This window comes from Pipistrellus hanaki (assembly GCF_964339955.1).
Source record: "Pipistrellus hanaki genome assembly, chromosome: X".
In the NCBI taxonomy this organism is placed as follows: Eukaryota; Metazoa; Chordata; class Mammalia; order Chiroptera; family Vespertilionidae; genus Pipistrellus; species Pipistrellus hanaki.
The window spans coordinates 74,690,055-74,704,931 of record NC_140524.1 but is presented as its reverse complement, the minus strand read 5'-3'; the positions used below and the strand labels follow the sequence as shown (position 1 = coordinate 74,704,931).

The 14,877-nt window shown below is 39.3% G+C and overlaps 1 protein-coding gene across 2 annotated transcripts in view; it reads right to left on the bottom strand.

Moving 5' to 3' along the window:
* LOC311614534 (vascular endothelial growth factor receptor kdr-like) overlaps positions 1-14,877 on the bottom strand; it is a 234,117-nt gene that overhangs the window by 81,435 nt on the left and 137,805 nt on the right. For both annotated transcript variants that reach the window (XM_084869431.1, XM_084869432.1), the window contains exons 14-17: positions 13,331-13,624; positions 12,704-12,850; positions 12,397-12,522; positions 10,717-10,823 (exon numbers count right to left, since the gene is read on the bottom strand). In XM_084869431.1, coding sequence (XP_084725557.1) covers positions 10,717-10,823; positions 12,397-12,522; positions 12,704-12,850; positions 13,331-13,624 — 674 coding nt within the window. The remainder of the gene's footprint in view (positions 1-10,716; positions 10,824-12,396; positions 12,523-12,703; positions 12,851-13,330; positions 13,625-14,877) is intronic.

The following is a 14,877-nucleotide window of genomic DNA, read 5'->3' as shown; positions in this document are numbered from 1 at the left end:
GACCCAAATACACTAGGAGAACCCAAATAACTCATGCAGGGGGCTTTCCTAGAACACCCAGCTCACTAGACAGTGTCACTGGGTTCCACAAAACACCTACTACATTGGACCAACACCAAAAATCAGGGTTTCATAGCAGTTTGATCTAAGATGCAGAAATAAGTACAAGACAGCAAAAATGGGGAGACAAAGAAACAATCTCCATAGGAAAGAAAAGGTGGAATTGCCAAAAAATGAATTAAATGAAATAGAGGCAAGTAATTTGTCAGAGAAATAATTCAGAGTTATGGTTGTAAGGATGCCCAACCATCTTACTGCGAATTACATGCAACTCAATGAAAACTATAAGGTGCCAAATAAGAAATACACTAGCATGAGTAATAATCAAGAAGAAATGAAGAATGACATAGCTGTAACAAAGAACACAATGAAAACTTTCAACAGAAGACCAGAAGAAGCTGAGGATCAAATGAGTGAGTTAAAAGAAAAAGTAGAAAAAACACCAAAGCAGAGGAGCACCTGGAAATAAATTAAAAAGCAGGAGGAGAGTCTAAGGGAGCTTTGGGACACAACATAAAACATAGTGACATCTGCATAATAGGGGTGCCAGATGGAGAAGAAGATGAGCAGGGAATAGAAAACATATCTGAAGAAATAATAAAAGAAAACTTCTCAGACTTGGGGAAGAAAAAAGTCACACAAGTCCAAGAAGCACATAGAGTCCCAATCAAGGTGAATCCCAAAAGACCCACACAGAGACGTATGGAAATTAAATTGGCAAACATAAAAGACAAATAAAGAATCTTAAAGGCTGCAAGAGAGAGACTGAAAATTACCTACAAAGGATCCCCCATTATACTTTCAACTGATTTCTGAACAGAAACACCTTAGGCTAGAAGAGAATGGAATGAAGTATACAAAGTGATGCAAAGCAAGGTTCTGAATACAAGAATACTCTATCCAGCAAGGCTACATTAAAAATTGAAGGTGAAATTAGGAGCTTCACAGACAAAAAAGGCTAATGGAGTTTATTACCACCAAGCCAGCAATGCAAGAAATGCTAAAGGTAATATTGTAAAAAGAAGAAATAGAAAGGGAGGAAGGAATACAGGCATCAAAAATAAAAATGGCAATAAACTAGTACCTATCAATAATAATGTTAAACATAAATAGATTAAATGTTCCAATCAAAAGACATAGGATAACCAATTGGGTAAGAAAACATGACCCACATATGGAATGCTGCCTATTAGAGAAACACTTCAGAACACAGGACTCACACAGATTAAAAGTGAAAGGATAAAAATTTTCTTTAGGAGCCATATTGTGTGTTGGAGTGATGGTCAATCTGCATATTACTCTTTTATTAGATAGGATAGAGGCCTGGTGCACTGGTGGGGGCCTGAAGGATGTTCCAGATCAAGATGGGGATTCCCTTGGAGTGTGGGGAGGCCTGAGTGAGGGGCCTGTGGTGGTTTGCAATCCAGCCATACCCCCTGGTGACCCAAGAGGAGACCCTGGTATCTGGAATTTATTTACCTTCTACAATTGAAACTTTATAGCCTGGAGTGGAGCCAAGCCTCATAATGCTCAGTGGCAGCAGCCATTTCTGTTGGAATTTGTTTACCTTCTATAATTGAAATTTTGTAGCCTTGAGTGGAGGCTTAGGCCAGCAAGGGCAGGTGGAAAGCTTGGCTTCCTCCGTTGCTGGGGAAACCAAAGCCTCCCTCCTGCTCTCTGTGGCTGTAACCATCTTGGTTGGGGTTAATTTGCGTACTTGCTCTGAAGGGATGGTGGACGTGATTGGTGGGTGTGGCTTTTGAGTGTAGCAGAGTGATGGTTAATTTGCATATTACTCTTTTATTAGGTAGGATTGGTATTTCACTGATTTCCAGGTATAATCTTGTATTATTATTATTATTATCCATTTATTTATTTTTATTAAAGAAAAAGCAATGACTAGATATGTGTTCTCATTATAGGTTTGCCATCAAAGCATTCATGACCTTAGACAACTTATTTACCCCTTTTAGGCTTTTCATCATAAAGTAAGAAAATTAAAATCATTATTCTCAACCAACTATTGGCACTCCCTTTATCTATCTCTTATCATCTTCTCTGGGACTATTACTTGTACTCTACTCAGTTCTTCTTTCCTACTTCCTCAATCCTGGAATCAATGACAAAAAATTTAGTCATTTTAATAGTATATTTTCTGCTGAAACTGGTCTGGCTCAGTAGTAGAGCATCGGTCTGCAGACTGAAATGTCCCAGGTTCGATTCCAGTCAGGGGCATGTAGGTTGGTTGTGGGCACATCCCCAGTAGGGGGTGTGAAAGAGGCAGCTGGCCGATGTTTCTCTCTCATCGACGTTTCTAGCTCTCTATCTCTCTCCCTTCCTCTCTGTAAAATAAATAAATAAATAAATAAATAAATAAATAAATAAATAAGTAAATAGTATATTTTCTACATGGTTTTACAAATATTGATTACCCTGTTTCCCCAAAAATAAGACAGTGTCTTACATTAATTTTTGCTCCCAAAGATGCACTAGGTCTCATTTTCAGTGGATGTCTTATTTTTCCATGAAGAAGAATACGGTACATATTTATTGTTAAATGAAAATAAAGGAAATTTATTACCTGTGTACAGTGGGGTAGTATGGTATTTGTCAACACAAACCAGACAAACTGTGAATCTTACACTATCAAGAATTTACTCATTTATTCAATGACAATCATGTCATCATCTTCTGGAACATAATCATAACAATCCAATTCCTGAATTTCCTGGTGAATTTCTTGTGACTCCATTTCTTTCAGAATCAGTGGAGCAAATCTCTCATGTTTAGCAATAGCACTGTCTTTAAATGAGGACTTCTTGTCAAGGTAGCCTGCTCGCAGTGCATTTGCAATGCAACTATCAGTGATTTTCTCTCATGAATTCTTCACCCAAGTCATAACTTCTTGCAGTTTAGGTTTCACAGTCTCCATGCTGATTCCTCTCCATTCTATTTTCAATGTAGTCATTAATTTCCATGTGCAAATTGTCTTTGAATGGCTTGCTTATTGCAATATCAAGAGTCTGGAGATAGGCCGTCATTCCTGTGGGAATCATTATCTGATCTATTTTTCTTTCATGAAGAAATGTCTTCATGTCTTTAGCGTGGTGAGTGCTGGCTGCATCCCAGACTAGCAGACCTCTTTGGCTCCCTCGCATAACAAGCTGCAGCATTAAATCGACCCACTTCCTCATAACTGCTTGTGTGGCCCAGGCTTTTTCAGTTTCAAGAATAAAAACGCCCAAAACACGTTCAATCTTTTCCTTCTTGCCCTTCTAAATGATTAAAGGTGGGATTTTAGTGCCATCCAGACGAATTGCCAAAATACAGGAAATACGTGCACTTTCGTAAGCAGTGGAGGGAATGTACACTAAGGAGGCACCCCGGTGTTCAATTGTTGTTTGAGATGATTGGCCCATAAACACTGCAGTTTCATCCATAGCAATCATGTTGGAAAGATTGTATTTAGAGAAGTCAGCATCATCAATAAAGGACTTGAATGCAAGTGCTCGCTTAATAACTTGAATATCTTCCAACCTAAACAATGCTGTAGATCTTCTTAAAGACAGTTCACTTCCCTGAAGAAAATTATCCAGCCAGTGTTCTGATGCTTTGAAGTCTTCGGGGGCTATGTCAAACTGGCAAATTCTTGAATCTGAGCCCTATTCACAACTAAAGTCTTTGCTCTCCTGTCAACAACCCATTCACAGATCAGGTCTTCTAGCTCGGAAAATAATGGTTGCTGACCTGCTCCACACTTGCGCTTTTTAGCATTTCCTTTGTCCACTTGTTCAATGAGATTACCATACTCTGCTCGCCATTTTCGAACCAATCGGATACTCAACATCTTCTCTTTGCAGAAAGCAGTAAGATTTTGGCCCCAAGAGTCTTCCACGATTCCTTTTTTGTACTCCACGGAGTAGCTTTTTCTTTTTGCGCTCATTTCTAGGGGTAAAAAAAAGGAATTGGGACATCGAGGTGGGGGGAGGGGGATCACTTAAAATGACACAGGGGGGGATCAAGGGGGAATCAAAATGGCACAGGAGAATCAGAGGGGGGTTACCATTTTAGTAACCCTTTTTGATCCTCCTGTGTCATTTTGATTGCCCCCTCTGATCCTCCTGTGTCATTTTAAGTGATCCCCCTCCCTCCACCCCTGTGCCACTGAACACCTTCACCAGACATCCCTCCTACCCCTTTATCAGACATTTACCCTCTGGGGCCTGCCTGGGCACTGTCACTGGGCTTGCTGGGGCCTGGATCTGGGCTGGAGCAGGGTCTGCCACTGACTTAGAACCTTCAGTCATCATGAGGGCAGCCACAAGCATCAGGTAGTGTCACCAGAGACAGACCAGCACTCACCACCTTTGCCATGTCCCGTCCGCTCTGATCCTCCTGTTCTTCTACACGCATCTGCAAAAGTCTCCTACTCCCGCCCTGCACTCACTGCTCACTCTGACCTCTGCTCCGCAGCCACACAGCAGTGATGTCAGGACTCAGCATAACTTCACTGGTTGCTAGACACCAGTCGGGGTGGCTCTAGCGACCAGTTTACGGTAAATTAATTTGCATTCTGAGACAGAGCCTGGGGGGGCCTTATTTTCGGGGGGATGCCTTATATTTCACTCAGAAGGAAACCTGTAAGTAGGTCTTATTTCCGGTCGGAGGATGTTTTATTTTCGGGGAAACACGGTAGTTGATCTTCAGCATCTTTTTGTTACTGTTGTTAAACCACATCTAGTTTCAGAAACAGTCTTTGCTATCAGTCATTTTTCTCTAAATCTTTAAGAAAGTATGACACCTACCTGTCATAAAGTTGGGTTATTTAAACCCCAGTTGGTGTAAGCACTGATGTTATCACTATGCTGACAGCTCTAGAAGAAGCTAGCCTAGTGGATCATGTCTCTCTCTCCAAGATGGATCTAGCTGAAGACCACAAAATCTCCATGTCCCAGCCATACATTTCCCAATATAGATCTCTCTCTCAATATTGAGAAAATTTTAATTTAAAGAAAAAAAAATGAAATTGTGGGACTTTATACCTAGTGTGAAGGGCTTTTAGAAACCTTCTAGTATAGTGTTTTCAATGTGTGGATTATGACTTATCAGTTTGTTGAAAATATATAGAAATTTACAGGCAACATTTAAAAATAGAATAAAATATAAGTGTATTACATGAAGTAAAAGTAAGAAATTTTAAATAAAACTCTTGACTCATTTATACTGGATTGTGGCAGAAAATGTATTTTTTACTAATGGCCTTTGCATAAAAAATATTTGAAAACACTGTTCTAGGCCAATCTCCTTACTTTACAGATGGAGAAAGAAATGATCAGAGGAACAAAGAGCTTGTTGGAAGTCACACACATTAAGTTAGCAGAAGAGAAAAAAATATGTGAATGCTAGGGGATTATGACTCTAGCTCCAGCATTGACCAGGGCTTAAAGTACATCAAACATCTACTTAACTCGTGATTAAAGGAGTCAAGGAAAAGTAGGTGACTATACCTCAAACTTCATATGGAGACCAAATGGGAAATCATGGACTTTAGCCATTCTTCCTGTGATCAAGGGTGGACATAATCCATCTAGAGTCTCCCTGAGATTGAAATGACCAACTTTACCACCTAGCCTTTTATTTCCAATCTCTATCACCATCCTAGATGCATTTTTATGTCAGAATGTTTCACACCTGTCTGAATGGCTATCAACAAATTCACAAATGGCCCTAACTGGTTTGGCTCAGTGGAGAGAGTGTTGGCCTGCAGAATGAAAGGTCCCAGGTATGATTCTGATCAAGGGCATGTACCTTGGTTTCAAGCACATCCCCAGTAGGAGGAGTGCAGGAGGCAGCTGATCGATGTTTCTCTCTCATCAATATTTCTAACTCTCTACCCCTCTCCCTTCCTCTCTGTAAAAAAAATCAATAAAATATATTAAAAAATACACACAAACAAATCCACAAATGACAAGTGCTGGTGAGGATGTGGAGAAAAAGGGAACCCTCATGTACAGCTGGTGGGAATGCAGGCTGGTGCAACCACTGTGGAAAACATTATGGAGGTTCCTCAAAATATTAAAAATGGAACTCCCATTTGACCTATTAATTCCACTTCCAGGAATATATCCTAAGAAACTGGAAACAACAATCAGAAAGGACATATGCACCTGTATGTTCATAGTAGCACAATTCACAAAAGCTAAGATTTTTAAAACAGCCTAAATGCCCATCAGCAGGTGAGTGGATTAAAAATCGTTGGTACATCTACACAATGGAATACTATGCTGGTATAAAAAAGAAAGACCTCTTACCATTCACAACAGCATGAATGGACCTGGAGAGCATTATGCTAAGTGAAATAAGCCAATCAGAGAAAGATAAATATCACAAGATCTCACTCATTTGTGGAATATAATGAACAGCATAAACTGGTAAACAAACATTGATACAGAGACAGAGAAACATCAAACAGACTGCCAAATTTCAGTGGGAAGGCGGGGGGGGGGGTTGGGCGGGGGGTAAGAGATCAAGCAAAGGCCTTGTATGCATGCAAATAAGCATAACCAATGAACACAGGTACTAGTGGAGTGAGGGCATGAGTTGGGGGTGGGGTGTGCATGGGAGAGGTCAACAGGGGAATCCTAACATACGTAATATTTTAAACAAGAAAAATAAAATAAATAAAATAAAATAAAATAAAATAAAAATTACTCTCTCGCCCCCTAAAAACCAAAAACAAAAAAAGACAAAATAACAAACAAACAAACAAAAAACAAACAACGCACACACACACAAAAATGAGGAGCAGAAGGATGTTCTAGGGATAGAGAAAATATTTATGTTTTACCTCTATTATTAAAGAAGAAAATCAGAAAGACATGTGGAATAAGGGATTCCAGAATAAAGCCAATATCTAGGAGAACCTTAATAATATTCCAGAACTTTTGTCAATCTCCCTTCACATCCCTGCATTAAGTTTTGTACCTATTTCTTCCTTGTGATAACATTAAAATCCTTCAAATAAAAAGGTATGGTTCTTGTGTTAGCAAGCTAAGTAAAACCAGTAAGATTGGCAAACTCTATAGCCAGCCTCAAAGGGAGTGTGTGAAATAATTTTTTTTCATCATTTGAGAAAAGAAATCTGAGTACCTGGAGTCTAACGAAAGAAAAGAATGAGTTACAGCTGGCTGGCTCAACTAGCAGGAAATCTTGGAGCTCCATGACCCCCCTGGGATATCTACCACAGTTTTCCATTTGCCTGGCTTAAAAGACTTCTTGACATGTTTTGTAGATCAGGCCTAATGTCTTCCTGCCAATTACTGTACTATTTTTCAGCAAAAGGAGATTTTGCCTAAATTGACACTTTAATTTTTCTCTTAATAGTTTAACTTTTATAAAATGGATTTTGTAACACATAAAAATGTTTTTAGAACAAGTAGCCTTGGAAACAAAAGTCAACAAAAGCCAATTAATCACTTAATAGGGCTTTAGTTGTGACAATTATATATTTATCTATATTCTACTAAAATATATCACATTAGTCAATATAAAATGTATATCCTATATAATAAAACCCTAATATGCAAATTGCAAACAGTAGAATGACTAGTTGCTATGCCTTGCACTGATCACCAGGGGCATACTCTCAACGAACTGGGGGTTTACTAAGGAACAAAGTTCCAGGGATGGAGCCAAAGTCTGAGACAGGAAGTGTGGGTCAAGGGTGCTGTCTGGGGCTCAGTGTCTGCCTAGGACCCACGTGGTCTGAAACCAGGAATAGTGAATGGGGGCAGGGCCGGTCAGGAGAATGAGAATGTAGCTTTCAGTCCCCACTGGCTCAGAGCGGGGCTCCTCCACAAAGGTTGCTGAATCCAATGACCCCACTGCTTCGGGGATCCCAGGCCTTGGAACTGGGACCAGGAGGCTCCAGGAAGTCAGGTTTCATCCCCTGTGGGAGCACACTGCTCAGCCAGAAGTCAGGTTCATGCCTGTTGAGTGGTAAGGAGTGAGGGGTCCCAGACTTCAGAGCCCCAGACATCCCCTGAAAGGTCCCAGACTGCAAGAGGGTGCAGGCCAGGCTGAGGGACCCTTCCCGCAGTGCATAAATATTAAACTACAATCCAGCTGATACATTAAAATCCCCTAAAAATAATTCTTGAAAACATTAGTTATACTAACTTAAAATTGGAGATAGGCCCATCAATAGACAAGTGGATTCAAAAGTTGTGGTACAGCCCTAGCCAGTTTGGCTCAGTGGAGAGAGTGTTGGCCTGTGGATTGAAAAGCCCCAGGTTCGATTCTGTCAAGGGCACATTCCTGAGTTGCAGGCTTAGTGCCCAGTAGGGGGCATGCAGGAGGCAGCCACTCAATGATTCTCTCTCATCATTGATGTTTCTATCTCTCTCCCTCTCCCTTCCTCTCTGACATCAATAAAAATATATTTTTTTAAAAGTTGTGGTATAGAAGGAGAGGGGGTGGGACTAGGGTAGTGGAGTTCAATGGGAGAGAAAACAAAAGAGACATCTGTAATACTTTCAGCAATAAAAATCAATATTTAAAAAAAAAAGTTGTGGTGCATTTACACAATGAAATATTACTCAGACATAAAAAAAAAAATGAAATCTTACCATTTGCAATGGCATGGGTGGACCTAGAGGGTATTATGCCAAGTGAAATAAGTCAGACAGAGAAAGACGCATAGCACATGATTTCACATATGTGGAATCTAAAGAATGAAATAAATGACAAATAAAATTGAAACAGACTCATAGACACAGAGAGCATATGGTGGTGGTCAGAGGAGATGGGTGATGGAGAACAAGGTGAAAAAGGTGAAGGGATTGAAAAGTACAGATTGGTAGTCACAAAACTGTCAGGGGATGTAAAGTACAGCATAGGAGTTATAGTCAATAATATTGTAATAACTGTGTGTTGTGTCAGTGGGTACTGGAAATAGTAGGGGGATTGCTTTGTAAAGTATATGATTACATATAGTACATGTACAGCTGAAAGTAATATCCTATCTAATAAAATAGGAATATGCAAATTATCCAACACTCCGTCACAAAGATGGCCACACCCATAGCCACAAGTTGACGGTGCCCAGTCCTCTCAGTCCTGCTGGAGTCCCCCAGTTGGGGGGGCGGGAGGGGTAGCCACTGAGAGCGGGCAGTGTGAGTGGCCCGCGGCAAGGAGGCAAGTGTTCTGTGCCCAGCTGCAGGGTGCGGAAGGTATGTGTTGTCACCCCGGCAATATAAAGTAATAGTTAATGTCAACTGTAGCTGGGGGTGAGGGGAAGAGGCACCGTTATAAGGGGAGTCTGTACTTGCAAGCTCCTTCCCCAAGGCTTCCCTGGAGATTCATGGGGAAGATCAGTGCCAGCTGAAGACCAGAGCAACTGCTGCTAGTGGTGCAGGCACCACTGGGAATCTGAAGATGAGGAGAAAATAGGCAGGAAGCATCACCCACTTCCCTGAACCTTCTTTCATAGAAAACAAAAGCCTGAAGCCACAGGGGGTTGGGCATAAGACACTCTTACAGCCAAGCCTCAAAAGAGGCAATCAATGGTTGGAGTAAAGTGCCTGGAGGGTGCTAGCACTGAAGCCTGCCCCCATCCTTCTTCTCATTAGCTCCCCTAGTAAGCAAAACCTGTAAGCTACTGAGAGTGAAGGGAAGCAAAGCCACTCACCCACCCACGGGGCCACAGATGAGCCTCTGGGCCACGGAGAGCCTCTGGACAGCAGGTGCGGAGCAGCAAGGCCCTGCAGAGAGCTACTGGCACACCGATTTGTTCACAGGGCTACTAGTAAAATAATATTGGATGTAAAGTGTAATTGGGGAAAAAAATGAGGTGAAATCTGAGTGGGTAGCTGTATTCTTATATCAGTTCCCAATTTTAAAGGATGCATAAAGTAAAAATGTTACAGGCCCTGGCCTGGTAGCTCAGTTGGTTAGAGCATCATCCTAATACATCAAGGTTGTGGGTTTGATCCCTGGAGAGGGCATGTACAATAATTAACTTGCACTGACCACCAGGGGGCGAGACAGAATTATGCAATGAATGCATAAATAAGCAGAACAACAAATCTCTCTCTCTCTCTCTCTCTCTCTCTCTCTCTCTCTCTCTCTCTCTCTCTCCCTCCCTCCCTTCAATAAAAACAAAAACAAAAACAAAAAAACTCCATTATATTTTAGTCCCCAATCTCTCTTCTTTCACACACACACACACACACACACACACACACACACACACACTGCTTGCACATACACTGAATGGCCAGATTATTATGATCTCTCAATGCATAATAATCTGGCCACTCAGTATACAGTATATATATTTGAGGCCCTGGTGGCATGAATTCGTGGATGGGTGGAGTCTGGCCAGGGGGAGGAGACATAGATATGGGTGGTTGGCCGGCCAGCCTGCTGGTCGAACTCCTGGTCGAGTGGACAATTTGCATTTTATTCTTTTATTATATAGGATATACACTGAGTGGCCAGATTATTATGCGTTCAGAGATCATAATAATCTGGCCACTCAGTATATAGTCTCTTCCCATTGCCTAGATAAATAATCCATCTACCAAGAGATTGTTCTGAAACAAAAAGTATATTATGAGCCAGACCCAAAGCCCTGAAGTGCTTTTTATCCCCTACCTTTCGGAGTTTTCGAATGACCAGGGTGAGAAGAAGCCAGAAAAGAGTAGCTGCAAGGCCAGTACAAACAAGAATAATGACTTCAATATTGGATTTCTCTTCAGAGCCTGTAAAGACATTGAAGACAGAATTTATTAAAATAAAAATGAGTTAGTACATTGCAGAAACTGAGAGAAAGAAAGAGAAAATTACTGTCTTTTACAAATCACATTTATTTCTAAAGGACAACTGTCTCCAAGTGCCAAATTTTGTTTGTGCATATGTAAATTTTTTATGGAGTGTGGCCATTGCTTTCTGAGACTTATAGAAAAAAGAATCCTTGATAATTGTACTAGATGACTCAAAAGAAAGAACTGAACAAATACTGTATAGAGGCAGAAAGCCAAAATGAAACATTTAAAGTTATGTTCTGCCTAATTAGCTGGCTCTCAAGTACAAAGCCAAAATAGGTGTGAAGTATGGTATCACAAAGCCAAAATAGGTGTGAAGTATGGTATCACAGTTGAAGTCCTGGCTCTACCATTTAACAGCTGCATGACCTTGAGGAAATTACTAACCTTTCTGTGCCTCAGTTTGCCCATCTGAAATGGAAATAATATAGTTATTATTTAGATGGGTAAACTGAGGCACAGAAAGGTTAGTAATTTCCTCAAGGTCATGCAGCTGTTAAATGGTTGAGCCAGATTTCAGAGATTAACCAATGAACTTACATGCATATATGCATAGCTCAGGGAAGTCCTGAGGAGGAGATGGAAGTGGGATAGTGGGGATCAATAGGGAAGAAAAGGGGATATCTGTAATACTTTCAACAATAAAGAAAAAAATTTAAAAATAAAAATTGGAATAATAAAATACCTGCCACATAGGGTTATTCAGAATATTAAATGAGATAATGAGAAGTGAAAATAGCACAGTGTAGTGTATAACTTATTTTATCTATCTTATTATTACCAGTTTCCCTTTTTTTTTGTTAATTCTGTGGATTATCTCAGACCAATGTGAGGCCAGATTGTTAAATCAGCTAATATAATTTGCCTGATATGACCTAGAAGAGTATATCTAGCAGAATGTGCAAAAGGCTTTAGAGATGCCAAGATGGTTAGCCCAACCCATAGCATTTCTTTGAACAGATACAACTTTTCCTTTAACAATTAAATAGTCATTATAATGGCATAGGACATTGGAATAAAACACCTTGCCACAAGCTTTAGCAAGTATCTTACTTTCTTTGGGCTTCATATTCACAATTAAAAGTGGTCAACTTTTTATTTTTTATATTTCCAAATGCCATCAAATATTTTCCAACCAACAAAAGGGAAATAATGCCATTTGATACGTTTTATTTTGTAAAACATTCCCATATCTTGGCCTTTATTTGTATCACCTCTAAAAAATAGATCACAGCTGGTGTTATTATCATTTTAGAAATGAGAAATCTGAGACCCAGAAAGGCTTACTTAAGATCCCATCAAGTTCACAACAAGTATGGGGTTCTGAACTCAGGTTTTCCAAATCATGCTACTCCACATACCTTCTCATTGAAAGTGGATATACTAACTGTATATACATGTTTGCCTTCTCCATTGTCTCTCTGCACTGTGTCCCCATCACTAAATGCATTTTCTTTATTTTTGGGGTTCCATTACTGATTATCAATATAGCCAGGAATTTCCAACTTACCTTCCACAGTGATAACAGCTGCTGTGCTGACTTCCCCCAACTCATTGGTCGCTTTGCACAGATAGAAGCCCTCATCTTCTTTTTTGGCTCGCTCAATAATAAGGTTGTTGTTTTCAAAGAAGATCCCTGTATCAACAACATCCCCCATTATTTCTAAAGTGTTTGCACTGAAGCCAAATCTTAGAATATGTTGAGCCCCTATCTTATTAAGTCAATCATGGGATAGTTTCAAAGTCAAGTAATCTCAAAGGAGCTGCACCAACTCAAGCCCTCTTGATTAGAAACCACACAAGATCTTCAGACTCACCTGAAGCAGGAATAATAGGAACCCCATTTTTCAACCAGTGGATGTTAGGCTGTGGTGTTCCACTCACTTTGCAATCCAGCAAAATCTTCTCACTGCTGTTAACCTCAATATTGGTAAGATTCTCAATAATGAATGGAGCAACTTTTTCTATAGAAAACAGGGTAAAAAGGCAATATTTTTGAGGAAGGATACCACATATAAATCACTTAATCTTTGTTTTACCCCTCATTTTTAATCAGACAATGGATGGTTAAATGTTACCTTATGAAAGAAAAGAGAGGATAGATGGGGATAAAATCTACTGTAATGGTAAAGTGTGTGATGGTTTACATTTTGTATTCTTCAAGGTCATATTTAGCCACTGCAAGCAATAAAAGTGGCTGCTGAAGAGTTTTGGTGTTAGATGGACCAAAAATTCCATTGCCAAATTTTTCTATCATCTGTTTTATACAGAATATACAAGACCCTTTCCTTGAAATGTCTTCAAGAAACCTCAGGAAACAAAAGATTGACTGGTCCAGCCTATAAGTAAGACAGAAGTAAGTAAAAGCCCTATCCTGGTTCAACATCCCACACAGTAGTTGTCTTAAATGCTAAAAAGTGATGGGAAAGTGCCTCCAATTCTACCTCTAATTAAGAGCTGAGTATTATGTTGCATTATCTTGGTGATGTTCCTCTGAGTCCAAGCCTTGCACTTATACTGCCCTTTATCCTTCTTGGTCACATTCTTAATCACCAGTGTCAATGAGATGGAGTAGTTATTTTTTAAGCTTTCTGTGTATATAACAGGAATCTTCTCTCCAAGGGGGTTGAACCAAGCAAGATGAGTGTAGATATATTTAGCTGCTTTGCATTTGAGCTGAGCATCATAGCCCTCAATTGTTGAGACCAGGGGATCCGCCTCCATGAAGTCAGTCACATCTGTTAGGGTAAAGAAATGTCACTGTGAATATGACAAGGCCAGATAAACTGACATACAGCAACACACTTTGTTCTTTTCCCTGAAAGCCAAGATACAGGAATAAAATATATTCCATTAAGGACAAATGTCCAATAGTAAAGACCCAATTACCTTGAGTTTTCAGGATCATTCCAGTATTATCACCAGAGTATAACAGAGTCTGAAAATCTGTCAATATGGATGTCTAACATATATATGGTTCAACTTACAAACCTTCAAAGCAATTCCCTCATGTTAACTTTAAAAACAAGTCTGAGACAAATAATATCACCAACCTAATTTCATAGATTAAAATAGAACATAAATCCAAATAAATGGCAGAAACAAGATTGAGGCACCAGGTCTACTGATGTGAGTTTTCATTTTTGCAATTTCATGCTGCCACTCCACAGGTAAGTTCTTATTTTGGAATCTATACCAGATGCTTTTTATTGAATTAAAACATGATTTTAAAAGGAAAATAGTACTTAAATGCAAACTCCTTCTAGAAAAAAGGGTAGTGCAACAATTTTAAGCACTGAATAGTTTATCACAGATGTAATTAGGAAATAAAATAGACAGCTTTGTGAAAATGAAACTCTGGATATCCAGATTTTTACTTGAAATATAGCATGCAAAAACACTTTTAATCCTTTTTGCAAATAGGATTGATATAAATTATAAATAAATAATTGACTACTATACCAATGTTCCTACCCCAAAAGATACAATAATTTTCATATCTGAACATTACACACACACACACACACACACACACACACACACACACACATTTGCATACACTTTATTTTAAATAGAAATGACTACAAATAGCCTGGGGAGAATAGTTGTTAGATAAGAACAACCAGTTGTCCTGATTCAAGCCTAGAGATTTTAATCCATTAGTGTTTTGGTTTTTTTTTTTTGCGGGGGGGGGGGCATGACTTTTGGGGTCAGGAATGATAGAAAGTATTCTTTCAGTCAAAGCTTTGTAATTAGAATTAAATGATTAAAATTTTCTACTTGCCATGCCATTGTATTATCATTTTGTTTTTTGTGTGGATACTTGCTTTAAGCACCCCAAGAATTGCTCAATGTTTTCTCTACCAATATTTATATTGATAAAGTCTACTTCTTTTTAAAAACTATACTAATATTTTGTGTCATGGCTCACAGAATGTTGTTATAAACACAGATAATTTTTGTAAATATATATTTTATTGATTTCAGAGAG